Consider the following 19,811-nt stretch of genomic DNA (forward strand, 5'->3'; position numbering starts at 1 on the left):
CAGGTGGTAAGCTTTCTCTCCTGGCTTTGATCTCTTTGATCTCCGGCAAAACTAACATAAAATGCGACAGAAACAAAATGAAAATAAATCCTAACAGCTTGCCAACATCATTTTTGCCGTTCCATGTATTCCGTTACTCCCCAAGCCTGCACAAAATTTAGTAATTTTATTCATATTTAGTTTCTTTTGTCAGTAATCCAGTTAAAGTGATCCTACTCAACCCTGGTCATTAAAGCAGTGCCATAGGTTGAAGGATGTGAATCTCTTTCTAGTGTGAGTCATTTACTGAATTGATACTATTATTCATCTAGTGGGTCATCAATGTTGGGCATGTTACTTTAAAAAGTGGTTATAGTTACTAACTACTTATTCCAAAAAGTAACTTAGTTAATAACTCTAGTAAAAGTAACTAGTTACCAGGGAAAGTAACTATTTCCGTTATGTTAAAATAAGTTGTTATATGTCAAATAATTTCAAATTTTCTGAGCAGTATTAAAATCAGTTGAATAGAGAAGAACAGAAAGGTAGTTGCGTTGTAGAACCTTGTAATATTTATTCCACCTCACCAGCTATAGATATATCCTACACTTGAAGTGCAACAAATATCAACAGTAAAAAATATAATAAAATAACAATCAGTAGTAAACAATATAAAGTGAGTTTAATAAATGAATTGGAAAGAAAATGGGTAAAGGAAACAACAGAAAAAATACAATGACAAAAGGAAAAAAGAGAGATAAAAGAAAGAGATTAAATGGAGCGGCTGCTGCTGCACCACCTGAGGCTACAGGTCCGTCACGCCATCGACCCACTGCAATTTGCTTACCAGGAGAAGGTGGGAGTGGAGGATGCTATAGTATACATGTTACACCGATCCCTCTCTCACCTGGATAGGGCGAAGGGGGCTGTGAGGATTACATTTTTGGACTTCTCCAGTGCCTTCAATACCATACAGCCTCTGCTACTGAGTAGGAAACTGACAGAGATGGGAGTTAGCTCACACCTTGTAGAATGGATTACTGACTACCTGACAGGCAGACCCCAGTATGTGAAACAGGGGGGCTGTACATCGGACACTGTGGTTAGCAGCACAGGATCTCCGCAGGGGACCGTTCTCTCTCCGTTCCTATTCACTCTATATACATCGGACTTTAAGTACAACTCTGAGTCCTCTGATCGTGGGATGTATCAGAAACGGGCAGGAGGAGGAGTACAGGAAATTGATTCAGGACTTTGTCCGATGGAGCGACGCAAACCACCTGCACCTAAACACCACCAAGACCAGAGAGATGGTGGTGGACTTCAGGAGAACCAGAACTCACCCGGTTCCTGTAACCATCAAGGGAGAATGTGTAGAATTTGTCCAGACCTACAAATACCTGGGTGTGCAGCTGGACAACAAACTGGACTGGACTGCCAACACAGAAGCTCTATGTAGGAAAGGGCAAAGCCGACTTTACTTCCTCAGAAGGCTGGCCTCCTTCAACATCTGCAAAAAGCTCCTGAAAATATTCTATGAGACAGTAGTGGCAAGCGCCCTCTTCTATGCGGCAGCGTGTTGGGGAGGCAGCGTCAAGAAGAAGGATGCCTCTCGTCTCAATAAACTGGCTAGGAAAGCGAGCTCTGTTGTGGGCAAAGAGCTGGACAGCCTAACAACAGTAGCTGAGAGACGAGCACTGAAAAAGCTGAGGTCAATCATGGACAATCCATCGCATCCACTACACAGCATTATCTCCAGACAGAAGAGCAGTTTCAGCGACAGACTGCTGTCACTGTCTTGTACTACGGACAGACTGAAGAGATCTTTTCTTCCTCATGCCATGAGGCTCTTTAACTCCACCCGACAGAGTAAAGGCCCACATCAAACCACACCACCTAATATAACACGCTACAGTGGGCATCTGCACGTCACACTGGGTATTTGTATATTGTATTCTTTTGGCTTTATTATTGTACTGTTCTCAGCTCAGGGATGCTGCTGGAAATGTGAATTTCCCTTAGGGGATGAATAAAGTATCTATCTATCTATCTATCTATCTATCTATCTATCTATCTATCTATCTATCTATCTATCTATCTATCTATCTATCTATCTATCTATCTATCTATCTATCTATCTATCTATCTATCTATCTATCTATCTATCTATCTATCTATCTATCTATCTATCTATCTATCTATCTATCTAAACTTTACATTTTATAAAAACACATTGACACTAAAAAACACAGACAATAATCTTAAAATCTTAAAGATTCTCCAAAAAAAGATAAAGTACAAAACAATTTTGTCCTTTTTTTAATGCTCAACCAATTTAGCGAAAACAACAAGGAATCCCCCAAAAATGCATTATGAGCAATCATAGGAGAAAAAAGGCATCTCGAAGGGAAGCAGATGTTGATTGGTGGGGAGCTGGCGTCCTCCATTTACTCTCAAGGCCCGGCTCATGGAGTCGTTTCGTTCACTAATGACACGAGTGTCAGAACCAGAACAGGAGGAGGACCCACAAGTTTATTGAGATATAGAGGAAAACAAATGCCAGCGATCCTGTGCTCACTGGACGAGGGAAGTAAGCCGCTCACGGGATCGGAGCATGAACGCAATGTGGAAGTGGTTCTCCCTGAGCGGGAGATCAGAGCGTGGTCGGTGGTCAAAAGCGGGTCGTAGCCAGAGCCAAACGGGCAATCGGGAACAGACGAGTGGTATACGGATGAAAACGGGACTGACGGGAGCCAGGGTCAAAGTGCTTGCCTTGCGTATGCAGAGGTTCGCTGACGGACTGACAGGGAGAGACTGACGTACTGGGTAAAAATAGGAAGGGAATGAATCAGGCAACAAGCAGCAGCTGGGGCCAAACGAGCGGGCACAGGTGAGGGCAATGAGTCATCATAACAACGAGTCAGTTGCCGCACCAATGACAACAGCGCGACTCAGCCCTCCTTCGCCTTTTCTTTCTGGAGATAATTTGTAAAAAAAAAAAAAGTGTAAATCCGATTTTGCCCAACCTCACCCACAGACTGACTAGGGAGGCTTCACAGTAAATTTAGTTTGAGACCCCCTGATTTAGACCAATATTGTTTTTTATGTAATAAAAAAATGTTGGGTCTTTTACCGCCAGGAAGCACAAAAAATACACACTGTCCCTTTAAGGAAAATTATTATGGTACAATTTAAAGATATCTCTTGCATAGGGAAAGGAATTCATCGTTTTAATGATCTTGATTTATCAGAATGCCAATTAAAAGTGAAACTTACCTGTTTTCCAGGGTGCCGGGTGCACTGCCTTGGTGGTTGCCGTAGTGGCAAAAAAGCTGGAGTTAACCAAAGCTGAAAAGCACGTCCACAATTTCATGATGGACACCCAGCTTACCAAAAGGGTGAGCCACACACTCCTGGTCAACCCCCTTACTGCTCGCTGACCCCGGTGCCTTCCTGCAGGTGAAAAACACGGCTGCGAACGTTCTCAGGGAGACGTGGCTCATCTACAAAAACACCAAACTGGTGAGGAAGATGGACCACGCCCGAGTCAGGAAGCACCAGAGAAAATTTCTCCAAGCCATTCATCAGTAGGTGATGCGCTCCTTTGGTCAAAGACGAATCCTGACTTGTTTGACACCTGTAGCAAATTCAACAAACTTGTGTTTGATTTTGTTTTCTCCTTCTTGACTCATTGTCATTTCGAAATATGCAAAGGTCATAATTGTATGGAAATCGCCTGCCGCCTCAGTTTTAATCCATTTATATGAGAAGCGTACATACTCGTTTGTGTGTGTTTCTGTGTGTGTGAGTTGCTGTGGCAATGAAGCATCGCCATGTTTCATTTTCCTGCAACTTATTGATTCATGTGGTGCTGTCTCTTGAGTTCCGGCACCAACGTACCGTTTTTACACTGTTCCTAATGGGCTCGTTGGCATGCTGACCCGGCTGCTGCTCTTTAAGCCTCAGAGGCCTTCGGGGACGGCCGAAGTATCGATCGTCGGCCTCACCTTACTCGGTGCTTTGTGAATCAAGGGGCTCTTTTTTAGTGTTAGAATTGTATGTTGGGTTTATGGAAGATCGATCCTGCCGTATGAAGAAATACATGCATAAGTAGATCAATACCGACCAATATATGCCATATGGATAAATTAATACATGAATAAATCATGTAATACCTAAATATATGACATTCTGGCGTACGGTGTCACAGTGTGGTATGCTGGGAGCATGACTGAGGACAGCAAGAACATACAGAAAGTGTCGTATTTCTACGACCATAAGGCGCACCGTGTGAAAGGGTGCAGTCCCCGTAACTGATTCAATTTCTGAATTTAACACTACAGGAGGCGCACATGCACGACTCTGCTTGCATGAAATATTTCCACTCACACATGCCAGGTGCAAATGCTCCGTGCTTTACTGTTCTATTGCATTCCCTCAAAAATTAGATATAAAGACCTTTTGGTAATTGTCACAGACCAGAAACGGACACTGGACCCAATAGCGCTCGTTTTCTCAGTTTTTATTAATAAAGAGGGAGAGCAGAGCTTGCTTCCACGATCCGGTGGCTGACGGACAAGAGGAGCAGGAGATGCGGAAGTGCCACTTCCGTGTCTAGCGAGGAGTCTCGAAGACAGAATTACAAGTCGCTAGCCGGGACTGGAGAGCAAGGGCGTGTCAAGTTCAGAAACGAGGTCGGCAACAGGAGGCAGGCAGGTAACGGGGCAAAACTGATCGGGTAACAGGCAGGCAGAACAGTGCAGAGTCAGGTCCAGAAACAGGTTGGCAACGAGGATCAGGCATAGAAAAGCAGGGCAGGAACAGAGTATGACGTAAGAGCTTACTGAGCTGAAGGCAACAGTTCAAATAACGATCTGACGGCTTCTTCTTGGAAGCCGGGGTTTAAAAAGAGTATGTCAGCCAATCAACTGTCCGGGCTGTTGGCGCCAATTAAGCAGTCGCAGGTGCTCTGAATCGGCAATCATGACAGTAATGTTTGGGCGAGGGGGGACATTTCATGCAGGGAGGCACATTTTTTCGGCACAATACAGACAAGCATACGCGTGTTTAAAAATTCAGGGGTAGCAAAACTGAGTTTGGTTGTGGTTTTATTTAAGCACTGATTAAAAAGTAAAACACACGCAGTTCGTTTTTCAGCTTCCTCCACTTGCGAACCTTTGATTCATTATTATTCAATTCTCTCGAGTTTCCATTTTCTTCTGAGTTACGTAGAAATCAACAAACGATTGTGGACAAATACACGGAGAGCATTTAATGGAGTCAAGTCAAGTCACATTTATTTATATAGCCCTTAATCACAAAAATGTCTCAAAGGACTGTCATGATTACCCAAGTGGAGCCACCTGGGGTAATCATGTGGCGCGCTGGAATGTGCTTCCTGATTGGTTAATGCTCCCTTTTTAAACGCGTTACGCGGAGAACTCTTTGTCGGAGGATTACTTCTGTACCCCGTAAGACTCTCCCGATTACATGTGCCTTCTTGTTTACCTGATTCTGCCTGCCTGCCTCCGATCCGACCTGCCTCCGATTCGACCTGCTTTCGTCCCACGCTACGATCTTCTCTTCAGTCCTGAACTGTACGAACGCTCTGGGGTCTCCTGCTCTGTTCTGGTCCTCCCTGACAGAATCTTCCGACCAGAATGGACCCCGCGTTCGTACATTTGCCCCCTGACCACTATGAAAGCCTGAATCAGCAGCGCAATTCCCCTTCAGAATGTGCAGTTCGGCAAGTCCTTTCCGACGTGGCAAAATTGGCTAAGGCACCTCCGGCCGTATGACTGCGCAATGACTCCCATGCCTGCCTGTTCGACTCCCATGCCTGCCTGTTCGACTCCCATGCCTGCCTGTTCGACTCCCATGCCTGCCTGTTCGACTCCCATGCCTGCCTGTTCGACTCCGACTCCGCTGCCTGCCCGCCCTGAGTCCGACTCTTCTGAATCTGCCCGCCCTGAGTCCGACTCTTTTGAATCTGCCCGCCCTGAGTCCGACTCTTCTGAATCTGCCCGCCCTGAGTCCGACTCTTCTGAATCTGCCCGCCCTGAGTCCGACTCTTCTGAATCTGCCCGCCCTGAGTCCGACTCTTCTGAATCTGCCCGCCCTGAGTCCGACTCTTCTGAATCTGCCCGCCCTGAGTCCGACTCTTCTGAACCTGCCCGCCCTGAGTCCGACTCTTCTGAACCTGCCCGCCCTGAGTCCGACTCTTCTGAACCTGCCCGCCCTGAGTCCGACTCTTCTGAACCTGCCCGCCCTGAGTCCGACTCTTCTGAACCTGCCCGCCCTGAGTCCGACTCTTCTGAACCTGCCCGCCCTGAGTCCGAGTCTTCTGAACCTGTCCGCCCTGAGTCCGAGTCTTCTGAACCTGTCCGCCCTGAGTCCGAGTCTTCTGAACATGTCCACCCTGAGTACGAGTCTTCTGAACATGCCCGCCCTGAGTCCGACTCTTCTGAATCCGACCCCCCTGAGTCCGACTCTTCTGAGTTGACTCTCCTGATTTTCCTGTGTTACCCTGTGACGTGCCGTGGGTTTATTTATTTTTTTTCCTGGGGAACTTCTGGAGCCGTTCCTTGAGGGGGGGGGGTTCTGTCATGATTACCCAAGTGGAGCCACCTAGGGTAATCATGTGGCGCGCTGGAATGTGCTTCCTGATTGGTTAATGCTCCCTTTTTAAACGCGTTACGCGGAGAACTCTTTGTCGGAGGATTACTTCTGTACCCCGTAAGACTCTCCCGATTACATGTGCCTTCTTGTTTACCTGATTCTGCCTGCCTGCCTCCGATCCGACCTGCCTCCGATTCGACCTGCTTTCGTCCCACGCTACGATCTTCTCTTCAGTCCTGAACTGTACGAACGCTCTGGGGTCTCCTGCTCTGTTCTGGTCCTCCCTGACAAGGACTGCACAGGATTACAATGACACAATTACCTGATCTTAAACCAACATGCGGGCAAGGAACAACTCAAAACCTCAGCATGATGAAAAAGAGAAACGTTGAGAAGGGACCTCACATGTGGTAATCCCCCTTTCAGGATGACCAGGGTGAATTATATTTAGCATTACAGTACACAAACATAGTAAACACTAGGTAACATGTTGAAAATTTGTCCGGAAAGTGCATGACAGCAACGACGCCCCCAGCCTGTAAACTAGTCCAGAAAGTCTTCATATTTGGAAGGACAATTAGGTAGCACAATAACTTTCAAGATCCTTATGGAGAGAGAGGGACAGAAAGAAAGGGGTAAAGGTAGAGAGGAGGGCGAGGCAGAAAGCGCAAGAAAAAAACATTGGATTTCTTCCAGAAATGTTTGTAAGGCTTGACTGAAACAAGGCTCGAACCTGTGACCTCCCAGTCTCGGGGGGGCGCGGCTCCCTTCTCTAAAGCCACCGAGCTGGTCTTTATCTGCTGCTCTGCATGAGAGACACGGCGTACTGCACGATAGGGCGCGCAGCACAATTTGAATAAAATCAGAGACTTCTATGTGCGTGAAAATACAGTAAGCAACACAGCCCAGAAGATAATTGGCTGCTCTCTGCGCCTTCTGGAGGACATTGGCTGCTTGTGATACCGCAGCAGAGATATAAACATTAAAAAGGACTTCGCTCACCCTGGCCACAACCTTTTTGACCTGTTGCGCCCTGGTTGGTGCGACAAGGTCTCTCAAAACAACTACAAAAAGGCTCAGAGACAGTTTCTTCCCCAGGGCCATCACCACCCTAAACAAGCCTGCAAAACAGTAAAAATATCAATCTTGCATCTTATTTGGGAATTATTGTTGCAGCCAAATGTTTATTGGACTAGTTTTTGTGAAAATGCGCTATTTTTTTTTATTGCACTATTATTATAACTTAGTACAGTCTCTGAGCACTTGGTTGTAAATATCTTTGCCTATTTATCCAAATGGCCATTTTTGTTCTCTTTAATTAACATTACATTACATTGGAGTGCCATGTCTAACCTCTTTGCATACAATGATTCACTACGTTTTTATCAGTGACAATGAAAACAATTCAATTCTAAAGACAATTTAATAATATATTCATGGATCTCGTCATTTATTCATTTTGTCATGTATTTTGTCGTGTATTTTATTTTGTATTGTTTTGTGCATTTTGTCATTTATTCTGTCATGTAATGTCACAGTGTATTTTGTCCTGTATTATGTAATTTATTTTGTTATTTTTTTTGTCAAAACAAAATGTTATTCGAACGAGGAGTAAGCCCAGTTGACTGAGCTTTTCAACAATTAGTTGAAAGTGTCACGGTCGCCTTGGTGACCAGTCTGCCCCGCCCCCTGGGCAACTGCTGAAAGCATTTTCACTAATGGTGGGTCTGTATTTAAGGCTGCATGGTGGGCTCTGCGGTTGCGGGTTCATTACTACTCTTATACACAATCCCGGTCTGTTATGCTTGTCCTGTTTTAGTCTGTTATGCCTTGTCATGTATTAGTCTGTTATGCCATGTCCTGTTGAGTTCGTGCCGGAGGAACTCTGTATTGTTCTGTTTTGCCTCGGAGTATTGGGCGACTTTTATTTTATTAAATAAAACCTATGGATCGTCAACGCATTTGAGTTCTCCCTTCATGCCTCCTGCCTCCGTTCTGGTCCGGTCACCTTCCACGCCACCACGCCCCGTGACAGAATGAAGACAACAAAATATATGAGTAAATATTCAAAAAAATACACGACAAAATAAACAACTAAATAGACAACTGAATAGATGACAAATTACACGACAATATACATGCCAAAGTAAATGACAAATAAGACGACAACATATATGAGTAGATAATCAAAAAAATACACGACAAAATACGTGCCAAAGTAAATGACAAAGAAGATGACAACATATATGAGTAAATAATCAACAAAATACACGACAAAATACGTGCCAAAATAAATGACAAAGAGGAGGACAAAATATATGACTAAATACTCGACAAAATACACGACAAAATAAATAACTAAATACGCGACTGAATACTTGACAAAAACACATGCAAAAGTAAAGGACAAAGAAGACCACAAAATATATTGTGTTGTATTGTATTGTATTTATTTATTCAGCCAGTATAAACCATAAACATGATATATGAGTAAATAATCAACAAAATACACGACAAAATATGTGCCAAAGTAAATGACAAAGAAGACGACAAAATATATGAGTAAATAATCGTCAAAATACACAGCAAAATACGTGCCAAAGTAAATTAAATTAATTGAGGAAAAAATATATGAGTAAATATTCGACAAAATATACGACAAAATAAACACCTAACTAGACGGCTGAATACTTGACAAAATACACAACAAAAAAATACATGCCAAGGTAAATGAACTAAGAAGACCAAAAAATATATGAGTAAATAATCGACAAAATACACAACAAAACATGTGCCAAAGTAAATGACCAAGAATACGACAAAATATATGACAAAATACACAACAAAATACATGCCAAAATAAATGACAAAATATCCGACCAAATACGCGACAAAATAAATAACTGAATAATCAACTGAACACTTTACAAAATACACAACAAAATACATGCCAAAATAAATGAGAAAATATCCAACAAAATAGATGACAAAACACACCACCAAATACATGACTGAATATTTGACTGAATACTTGACAAAATACACAACCAAAATAAATGACAAAATATCCGACAAAATACACAACCAAAATACACAACCAAATACACAACCAAATACATGACTGAATAGTATACTGAATACTTGACAAAATACACGATAAAATGAATGACAAAAAGACGCGGCAAAATACTCGACGAACCAAATATATGAATAAATTGCATTTATGTATTTCGGGGATTATGTGTTAATTCATTTATATGGCATAAATTGTACAGTGGGCATTTATTTATTCATACATTTATTTCTACATACGGCAAGATTGGTCTTCCAATTGGTTGTGGGTAGATTTTTCTGTTTGGGTGTTTAGGAGGCTGGTCTATACACAAAATGTCTGCCTTTGCGCTTTAAAATAAAAGTATTTCTTTTGTTCCAGCGGTTTGATTTGACGATGACACTGCGCCCCTCTGCACCATGGCTAAAGGACGCAAATTGTGTAGCGCAGAGGTTGTGTTGTGTCCTTTGTGTGTGTTTGTGTTATCACTCGGCGCCTCAAGTGTTGGCGGAACCGAGTTCGATGCTGGTGTCAAGATGAATGTAGGCCGGGAAATGGCCATCAGCGAGTGCATCAAAGAGGGATGTTTGAAAACACTGCACTCAATTATCTGATATGGGAGATGATAGATTTTTTTTTTTTTATTCAAAGGGGCAGTTTGTAGGGTCTCCTAGTGGTAAAAAAAACTATTCATTAGAAAAACAGTATTGATTCAAATAATAAGCGAATTTCTATGAACATTCATACAAGCCTGTGTTGAGAAATTAGCATTTATTTTATATAACATGAGCCTCACCTAAAGCTGGGGGCCTATATAATTGTCATTATCTTTCTGCTACGGGTACCCAAAACGCCAAAAAAAGAGGAATAAACGGTGTGTTTTGGTCACTTTGAGTTCGGTAGTTTTTATACTTCCTTATGCTTTTTAGCACTCGTTCAGTTGCTCCACACCAGGGATGTCAAACCTTATTCAGCTATAGGGCCGGATCCAAACTTTCTGTTCTTTAAATCAGGAAAATAACGTGATTTCCAATTTTTTTAGTTTTGTTTTTCAATAATATGTTTCATCATTCACCCTACATTAGTTACCTACCCCTTAGAATTATAATCCTGGATAAGAAGGGATTTATTCACAAAGAATGGGGAGAAAATATATTAATGTTTAGCATTGACTGTGTTACTTATTTATCTTTTTTAACAGTTGCGGGAATACAATTTTATACCTTAACCAACTCACCATGCTATTCAAACTCAACAATTCCGCCTAGCAGCAGGAAAGAGCAATTATTTAAAACATCATAACTTTTAATGGAAATGACCCAGAGACTTGCTTCTTTATATGGCAAAATAATGGAGGGCCAGACTGAATTATCCAACAGGCCAAATCCGGCCCACAGGCCGTATGTTTGACATGACTGTCCTACACCATACAGCAACATCTAATGTTCAAATAATTCACATTGTCCTTTCAGATTTTTTTGTACTTAGTCAAAAAAATAATGCTTGGAATGCAAATTAGCTATAATGCAACATTCAGACAATAACATCTGATGTAGTATTTTTATTATTTCAGTAGAAAATCAAGTTTAAAATATGTTAAAGAAGGTATACTGTATGTATATATATATATATATATATATATATATACATATATATATACTGGACTGTCTCAGAAAATTAGAATATTGTGATAAAGTTCTTTATTTTCTGTAATGCAATTAAAAAAACTAAAATGTCATACATTCTGGATTCATTACACATCGACTGAACTATTTCAAGCCTTTTATTATTTTGATATTGCTGAATTTGGCCTACAGCTTAAGAAAACTCAAAAATCCTATCTCAAAATATTAGAATATCATGAAAAAGTATACAAGTAGGCTATTCAACTAATCACCTGAATCATCTAATTAACTCGAAACACCTTGCGAGGTTTCCTGAGCCTTAAAAACACTCAGCTTGGTTCAGTAAACTAAATCACAAGTATGGGGAAGACTGCTGATCTGACTGCTGTCCAGAGGACCATCATTGATACCCTCCATCAGGAGGGTAAGATACAAAAAGAAATTTCTCAAAGAGCAGGCTGTTCACAGAGTGCAGTTTCAAAGCATGTCCACAAAAAGTCTGTCGGAAGGGAAAAATGTGGCCGGAAACGCTGCACAACCAAGAGGGATGACCGCAGCCTTAACAAAATTGTGAAGAAGAGCCGCTTCCAGAATTTGGGGGAGCTTCAAAGACAGTGGGCTGAAGCTGGAGTCCAGGTATCAAAAGCCACAGTTCACAGACGTGTCCGGGAAATGGGCTACAATAGCCGTATTCCCATGGTCAAGCCACTTCTGAACTCAAGACAACGGAAGAAGCGTCTGACTTGGGCTATGGAGAAGAAGAGTGGTCCAAAGTCCTCTTTTCAAACGAAAGCAAGTTTTGCATTTCATTTGGAAGTCAAGGCGCCAGAGTCTGGAGAAAGGCTGGAGAGGAGCAAAATCCAAGTTGCTTGAAATCCAGTGTGAAGTTCCCACAGTCAGCAATGGTTTGGGGAGCCATGTCAGCTGCTGGTGTTGGTCCACTGTGTTTCATCAAGTCCAGAGTAAATGCAACTGTGTACCAAGAGATTTTAGAGCACTACATGCTTCCATCTGCTGAAAAGCTCTATGGAGATGAGGATTTCATTTTCCAGCATGATCTGGCACCTGCCCACAGTGCCAAAACCACCAGTAACTGGTGCACTGACCATGGCATCACTGTCCTTGATTGGCCTGCTAATTCCCCTGACCTGAACCCCATCGAGAATTTGTGGGGTATAGTTAAGAAGAAGATGAAAGACACCAGACCTGAAAATGCAAATGAGCTGAAGGCCGCTATCGAAGCATCCTGGGCATCAATAACACCTAAGCAATGCCACAGGCTGATTGCCTCCATGCCACGCCGGATTGATGCAGTAATCCGTGCAAAAGGATTCCCAACCAAGTACTGAGTGCATCAATGGACATTTTCAAATGTTTGATTTAGTTTTGCTGTTATAAAATTATTTTTTTTACTTGGTCTGAGGAAGTCTTCTAATATTTTGAGATAGGATTTTTGAGTTTTCTTAAGGTGTAGGCCAAATTCAGCAATATTAAAATAATAAAAGGCTTGAAATAGTTCAGTTGATGTGTAATGAATCCAGAATGTATGACATTTTTGTTTTTTTAATTGCATTACAGAAAATAAAGAACTTTATCACAATATTCTAATTTTCTGAGACAGTCCAGTATATACATATAATTTTTTTTTTTTTTTTTTTTTTTTTGCACTGTTGCTTGGTTTGTTGGTTGAAGCCCTTAACCACTAGGCACCATTTCCTGTGGTGTGTCTTGAGCAAGTACAGCCTGGTAGCACCCAACCATCTCCAGGCAAGCGTGCACAATTCCTGGCACCAGTTTCACGCTTTTTCTATAAAGCTTCAATTATCAAATTGACTAAATTAATTGTACTGTATGTTTTTCTTATCATTTGTGGTCACTGTGGTTTAGGACGTTATAGATGTTATTTATTTAGGCGAATCATTTTGCTGTCCTTGGATGTTTTCAACCTGTTTTTCAAGTCTTATTATATGTTTTATCTGGTTCTCCTAGGAGAAATAAAACAAAACTAATACTTTAAATGTGCAAAACTTATCTGCCAGTTAGATCCTTACTACTTTCAAACTTTTTGAGGTTTTCTTTTTGGTAAAATAAGAAAATAATAATTGAAATCAACAAAATTAGGTACAAGAACTTTACTTTATTGCTTTAAATATTCCTTTGCTGTAAAATATTAAAACAACGTCATCAAACAAAATCACTGTTTGAAATTATTTCCCTGTACTACCTCATGAACAGATATTTTATAGAAAGAAAAAAAAATCTTCTGCCACCTACTGATATGGATGAATGTTAGTGTTACTCGGCTGATCACTAGAAGAAAGCAAATAAAATTGGGTATTTTCCGGAGCACATTAGAAAAGGTCTCACGGAATACTAGTTGAAAAACATTGATTTAGACAAGGAATAAAGAAAAACACATTTCTGCTATACCGTTCAAAAGTAGTGGGTCTTTTTGCAATGTCCCTATTTTTGAGGAAAATCCCCTTTTTTTCAAAGAAGATAATATTAACTATTCATTAATACACTCCATACATTGTTAACAAGGTAAATGATTATTTTAGCTGTGTCTGCCTTTTAGGTGTATTGATGCCCATTTCCAGCAACCAGCACTCCAGTGTGCTAAACTTACATTGTGTAAGGATAACGGATGATTAGAAAACACTTGTGCAATAATGATAGCAGAGCTGAAAACAGTTTATCTGGTTAGAAAAGCTATTAAACTGAACTTAACTTTGAATTCATTAGAGCATACGGAGCATGACTTTTATGGGTGTGATAAAATTTTCAGAATGGGAAGAAAATGAACTTTCACGTGAAACTTGATAGTCTATTTTTATTCTAAGAAATGGAATTGCCGAGAAATGGAAGATTTCCTACACCGGTGTGTACTACTCCCTTTAAAAATTGCACTAACAGGCTCTAACCAGAGTACAAAGAGAAGTGGTAAGATAACAAGTACATTACAGTCTGTAGTTGGAGAAATATACGGCATTTACCTGCAAAACACCAGTGGCAACATTTACAGTGAAGAGGCGGACTCTAAGATGCTGGCCTTCAAGGCAGAGTGATAAAGAAAAAAGCTATATCTTAGACTGGCCAGAAAAAAGGAAGAATCTCATTATGGCAAAAGAACACAGACATCGGACAATAACAGTGTTACTTTTTCATGGAAAAACATTAAATTGTCTGGGTGACCCCAAATTTTTTAATGGTAGTTTTTTTTCACATGTCAGCAACGATATCAGACAACCGTAAGGAGTTTGTGATACTTGTGATACTAAAGCAAGTTTGCGAAAGGCTGCAAATGCTCCGAGGCGCCGTCCGTCTGTCGGGCCTAGCGAGCGCATCCTGACGTCAGCAGCTAGCTTGTTTCCCGTGTGCGAGTGTGCGTGCACGGGAGGGAATTGGACGCAGTGAGGGGAGGAAGTGCAGCAGCAAACAAGTGACACTGCAGAGGGATGACGGCGAGCTCGCCGAAGCGATAAGTCAAAGTCTAGATGAGGTCTGCACAGAGGCCCATTGATGATTTTACCATCTGAATATGTGTCTGCAATGTTGCAATAATTCATTTGTGTACCTCATGTTTCCTTTTTTTCCTGTTTGTGGTCCACACTCAATGCGATAGAGCTCGAAAGTAAGTGTTCGCCTCCCGTTTAGAATCCCACCTGTCGTGTGCATGCCCGACGAGAGCTTGTCCTTATGAGTGCAAACAACGTGCCCTCGTTTGATAAGTGAAATTCATGCCGCTTTGTTTCGGATGACACGCTTTCCCAATCGCCTTTCGCTCGAAATGAATTTCAATTATCAGCGATAGAGGGCGCTCTTCTTTCCATTTCTGCATGGGCGTGACAGCACTTTCGATTTTTAATCAGAAAGCTGCTGATTAAAAAGCCGATCAAGCGGGCTTTCACGTACCAAAGGGTGACGGATGGAACTCTCCAGGTAACTTGCACAACATCCTGACCCGGGCTTGTGTTGCGAAGTCGCCCCAGGATTTGGGAGCTCGGACGCCATCTTTTGGTGTGTGGAACCATCGTTTGGCCTGCCACTACATTTGCAAGCCTGCATTTCCTCGATTTCACCGGGTATGTCTACATGTAAGGATAGTCGCATTGATATCATAATTTCTTTTTGGGGAATAATCGCTTTACATTGGGAACTAAGCACACTCAAAGTCATAACCCCACTAGTCAAGACAAGTCATGTTTATTTGTATAGCCCTTAATCACAAAGCGATAGAATAGAAGTATTTTTCTAGCCTAGATTGAGACAGTTCCACTGAGGTTGCAGATCAAATCTCAGCGGGCAGAGCATTCCACAGCACCGGGGCCCGAATGGAGAACGCTCTCTAACCTGCGAATCTCTTCTTGGCTCTTGGAATCACTAGTCGACCAGCATTTTCAGAGCGAAGGCTCTGGACCAGAACAATCTGAAAGACATGAGGGAGCAAGTCCATGCATGATTTTGTATAATACCAACAGAACGTAAAATCACATCTTAAGCTAACAGGAAGCCGATGCAGGTTAGCTAAAATTTGGGTATATACATTGCATACAAGCCAACACCCTAAAATTGCTTTAAAATAGCCACATACTGAAAGAAATACATACACAAAATATTGAGAAAACGTGTACTTTTACAACAAGAATTATTTCAATTCTTAGGCAACAAAGATTAATATACCAGTAGTGAAGAATTAAATAAATCAATTTTAAACCATTGACTTTACCTGGAAGCGGCGCTTCGTACACCATTTTTGTATTGCGAAATAATTTCTGTCTCCAACTTGTTGTCACTGTTTTCCACTATTTAATAATTTTCTTTGGACACAATTTTACCCGTAAACAAGGCAATACAATGCACTTAATCACAATCAAATGAGATGTGGTCTCTCTCGAACACAATTGGGATGGCGCCAAGTAACAGAACGGGAAGAAGAGGGGTAGCATGAGGACACGGCATGCTCGTGGGCCATTGTGGACACAAAATGGAGGCTGAGATACCGGGGCCAGGCGAAGCACCTGAGTCGGCGAGATAGTCTGACTTATGAGGATTTGAATCAGCGGAGTTAAGCCGACAGAGGGTCTGACTTGGCTCTGTCTGTCTGATGCCAACATGGGTTCATTTTGTTTCATGCCATATAAGTCGAACCGCCAATTTCAGTATTGTATCTTATAATTATGAATTTGGTTTACATGCCAAAATACGGTAGACATTTTATTTATAAAACGTATTTATGTCCCTCAACACAAAAAAGATATATTGTAGTTCTTTGATGCGTCTTGTGAGTTTACAGGTTGTGCTTTCCAGAAAAACGGACCTACACGAAATATGTACAGTGAAGATCCAATGGTAGCATTTTTGCTGTAGTAATGACCAAAAAAACTAAAGTGAAATTTAAATTCAATGAGATTGCCATTAGCCATAATTTTCTTGTATGATTTGTTTGTTTTACAAGACAAAGGGTAAAGTGGGCAATAACAAAAAAAAAATGGAAAAAATTGAGTACGCATATAGCATCGGATAAACAAAATAGATCCATAAGAACAAGTATTCTGCTTATGAGAGGAGTAACTCATCCCTCTTAATCGGACTAACAGCAGTCTAAAAAAGGACATACAGATGCTGCCCTACTTACAAACGAGACGATTGTTCGTAAGTTGAATTTGTTCGTAAGTTGCGTCAGTGCTATGTTTTGTATGTTTAAGGTTTATAAAAGTATGTTTAAGGCTTGTGTAAGTAACCTTTATTGTTTTGTACTAAAACATAAATATTTCATAAAATAATATGCTCTATAAAGATAAATAAAGTTAGGTTTAACTTACTTTTGGAAGATGGGTTTCAAGAGTTGGGGTTACTTCCTCCTCCGTGGTAGAAAGTGGTCGGAAAAAAAGCATTCCGACCGTTTTCTCAACCGCATCAAGCATCCTTATTCCACTTTCATTTCAAATGAAATGGCTCGCCTCTTCTTTACACTTTACACCAACCATATTGATGCATGCGCAAGATATTAAACAATTAAAATGTCATGGTTCTTAGCTGGAAATAGTATAAACAGTTTACACACGAACTTGGAAGAGGAAGTGGATTTCTTCTTCGGGGTGGATGCTGGGTTGCCTATCACAGTGCCACCACAGCGGAAAGAAGCACTATAGTAATGTCCTGTACTCAGAAAAAGGTGCACACAATACAAAATCCAATTTATAGCAATGTCCGGATATCTTTCGACATCCCGAAATTTCTTTTTATTTCTACTGTTTTACATAAGTCGTAGTAGTGGAGCGTCTGTATTTGGACTCTATGTGTGTGTCTTCACGGCCTTAGAAAACCCGAAAAACAGCGATATCCTGATCCAAATTCTAATCTGACTACTTGCATATAAAGGCACTGACTGTTGGATAAATCAAGTGTTGAGAAATCCTTTTTCCATTAGTTCAGTAATCAGTTCATCTGTGAAAATTTAAAAAATAGAGATAACTTTGGGCAAATAAAAACCATAATAGATTTATTGAGTGTTAAAGTAATGAACGGCTATGAAATTGAAAAACTCCTATCAAAGTCAACCAAATGAATAAAATACTGACGTGATCATCCTATTCCTAATAACAATAATATCGGGCTGTACGTCTCAATTTTACTGAATAGAATAGCTTTTCCTGCTATGTAGACAACGAAGCGATTTAGACATGAAAAAATAACAAATTTCACAGACGCGTGTTTGTGTATGTAGTGCCACATTGTGTTTTAACAGAACTAAATACTTGCCCTGTTTTGTTTTACACTCAAAACAATCATCTTATTTTACACCATAAAGTAGTATCTTCTTCGCCAAAATTACCATTGTCTCCATGGAAAACTAACGTCTTCTTTGCTGAAAACTAGCATCACCTATCATAGTTTATTTTACACTGATAACAAGTTTTGCCTTCTTCTCTGCCACTAATCATTGTCTTCTTCTTCGCTAAAAACTAGCGTCAGCTTCTTTGTCGCAGAAAAACTGACTCAATGAAACCATTAAATCATGAAACTTTAGCCCCAGAACATACAATCCAGTTCAACTTGTGTGTTTTTGCACCTAACCATGCATTTTCATTCTTTTGGGATTAATGATGCTGAGCGGATTAAAACATTAATGTTGATAACAGTCAATCAGAGGTTTTTCATATTTATCAATAACAGCATTGTACTCAAAGTCCCTGTACCACGTACATCAGTCTACCTCCATCAATATTTAGACAAAGTCCGAAGAAGTCGAATGAGATTAGGTTGTACAGTAATTCCTTGTTTTTTGCAGGGTTTGCGTTCCAAAAAGGACCTTCGATAGTCAAATTCCACCAAAAAAAAACCGCTATTCTTTTATTTATTAAATACTCTATTATACATTGAAACCAAACTACAACCCCTATTTACAGGCTCATAATATTGCTGCTATATTACACTACCTTGAATCCACTATTTTACTTCAATTCACATTTTGTCGTCATCATCTGGACGTCATTGGGAAGACAAAAATGTGGCGTAAAACATTGTCTCCGATAAAAAGCATATTTTTCTTTTGGCGATCCAGAACATTTAGAAAAATAAGGTACCAAGGAAAAACATGCCAGGCTTAAAGTTACGTTACTAAACAGAATTTTGAAGCTGTAAAAGATAAAATAAGACTAAATAAAAACCAAAATTATAAGTATTCACTGTTTTCAACTGAATATATCATCTCGTTCAAAGGCACATATGATAGGCAGGGTTGGGTAGGGTTACTTTAACTTCTCATCTCATCTCATTAGCCGGACCGCTTATCCTCATTAGGGTCGCGGGGGGGCTGGAGCCCATCCCAGCCATCTCCAGGCAGTGGGCAGGGGACACCCTTAACTGGTTGCCAGCCAATCGCAAAGAAACACAATATGAATAAAATTACAAAATTTTGTGCAGGCTTGGGGAGTAACGGAATACACGGAATGGCAAAAATGATGTTGGCAAGCTGTTTGGATTTATTTTCATGTTGTTTCTGTCGCATTTTATGGTAGTTTTGCCGGAGATCAAAGAAATCAAAGCCAGGAGAGAAAGCTTACCACGTGTTGTGAGTCATAATTTTATTCATATTTAGTTTATTTTGTCTTTTATTAGCATATTTGGTATTGGAGTAATCCAAAAGTAATTGAAAGTAATCAAGTTAAAGTAACCCTACCCAACCCTGATGATAGGTAAGACAAAAACTTGCATTATTAGTGTTGCGCACACTTGGCAAAGGTAGGACGTCTCGATGGGTAGGAAGGAATTTCAGAACACTGGTTTAATGTTTGACAATATTCTCGCGGCCCGGCTCTGTAATAACATCAACAATGTGGTACTGTGACCAAAATCCTGAAATCTACGCCTTTTCAGATATCCTTTGAATCCCTAGTAGCCCGGTGAATAGGATCCGGCAATCTACCTGCTGCAATTCTGGCTCGATTAATTGCATTCAATTTTTGCAATTGTGATCAGCGATTTCCACTGATCACTCAATGCTCAAATACGATATTTATATATTCTAGTGC

General features: G+C 40.7%; 1 protein-coding gene across 1 annotated transcript in view; it reads left to right on the forward strand.

The window, feature by feature from the left end:
* The window catches only part of kcnn2 (potassium calcium-activated channel subfamily N member 2), a 78,093-nt gene that overhangs the window by 45,652 nt on the left and 12,630 nt on the right, over positions 1-19,811 (forward strand). The window contains exons 5-7 of the mRNA XM_088319720.1: positions 3,267-3,377; positions 3,439-3,566; positions 14,900-14,908. Coding sequence (XP_088175846.1) covers positions 3,267-3,377; positions 3,439-3,566; positions 14,900-14,908 — 248 coding nt within the window. The remainder of the gene's footprint in view (positions 1-3,266; positions 3,378-3,438; positions 3,567-14,899; positions 14,909-19,811) is intronic.

The sequence above is a fragment of the Urocampus carinirostris genome, chromosome 16 (genome assembly GCF_059441175.1).
Source record: "Urocampus carinirostris isolate Australia breed hairy pipefish chromosome 16, RoL_Ucar_1.0, whole genome shotgun sequence".
Taxonomy (NCBI): domain Eukaryota; kingdom Metazoa; phylum Chordata; class Actinopteri; order Syngnathiformes; family Syngnathidae; genus Urocampus; species Urocampus carinirostris.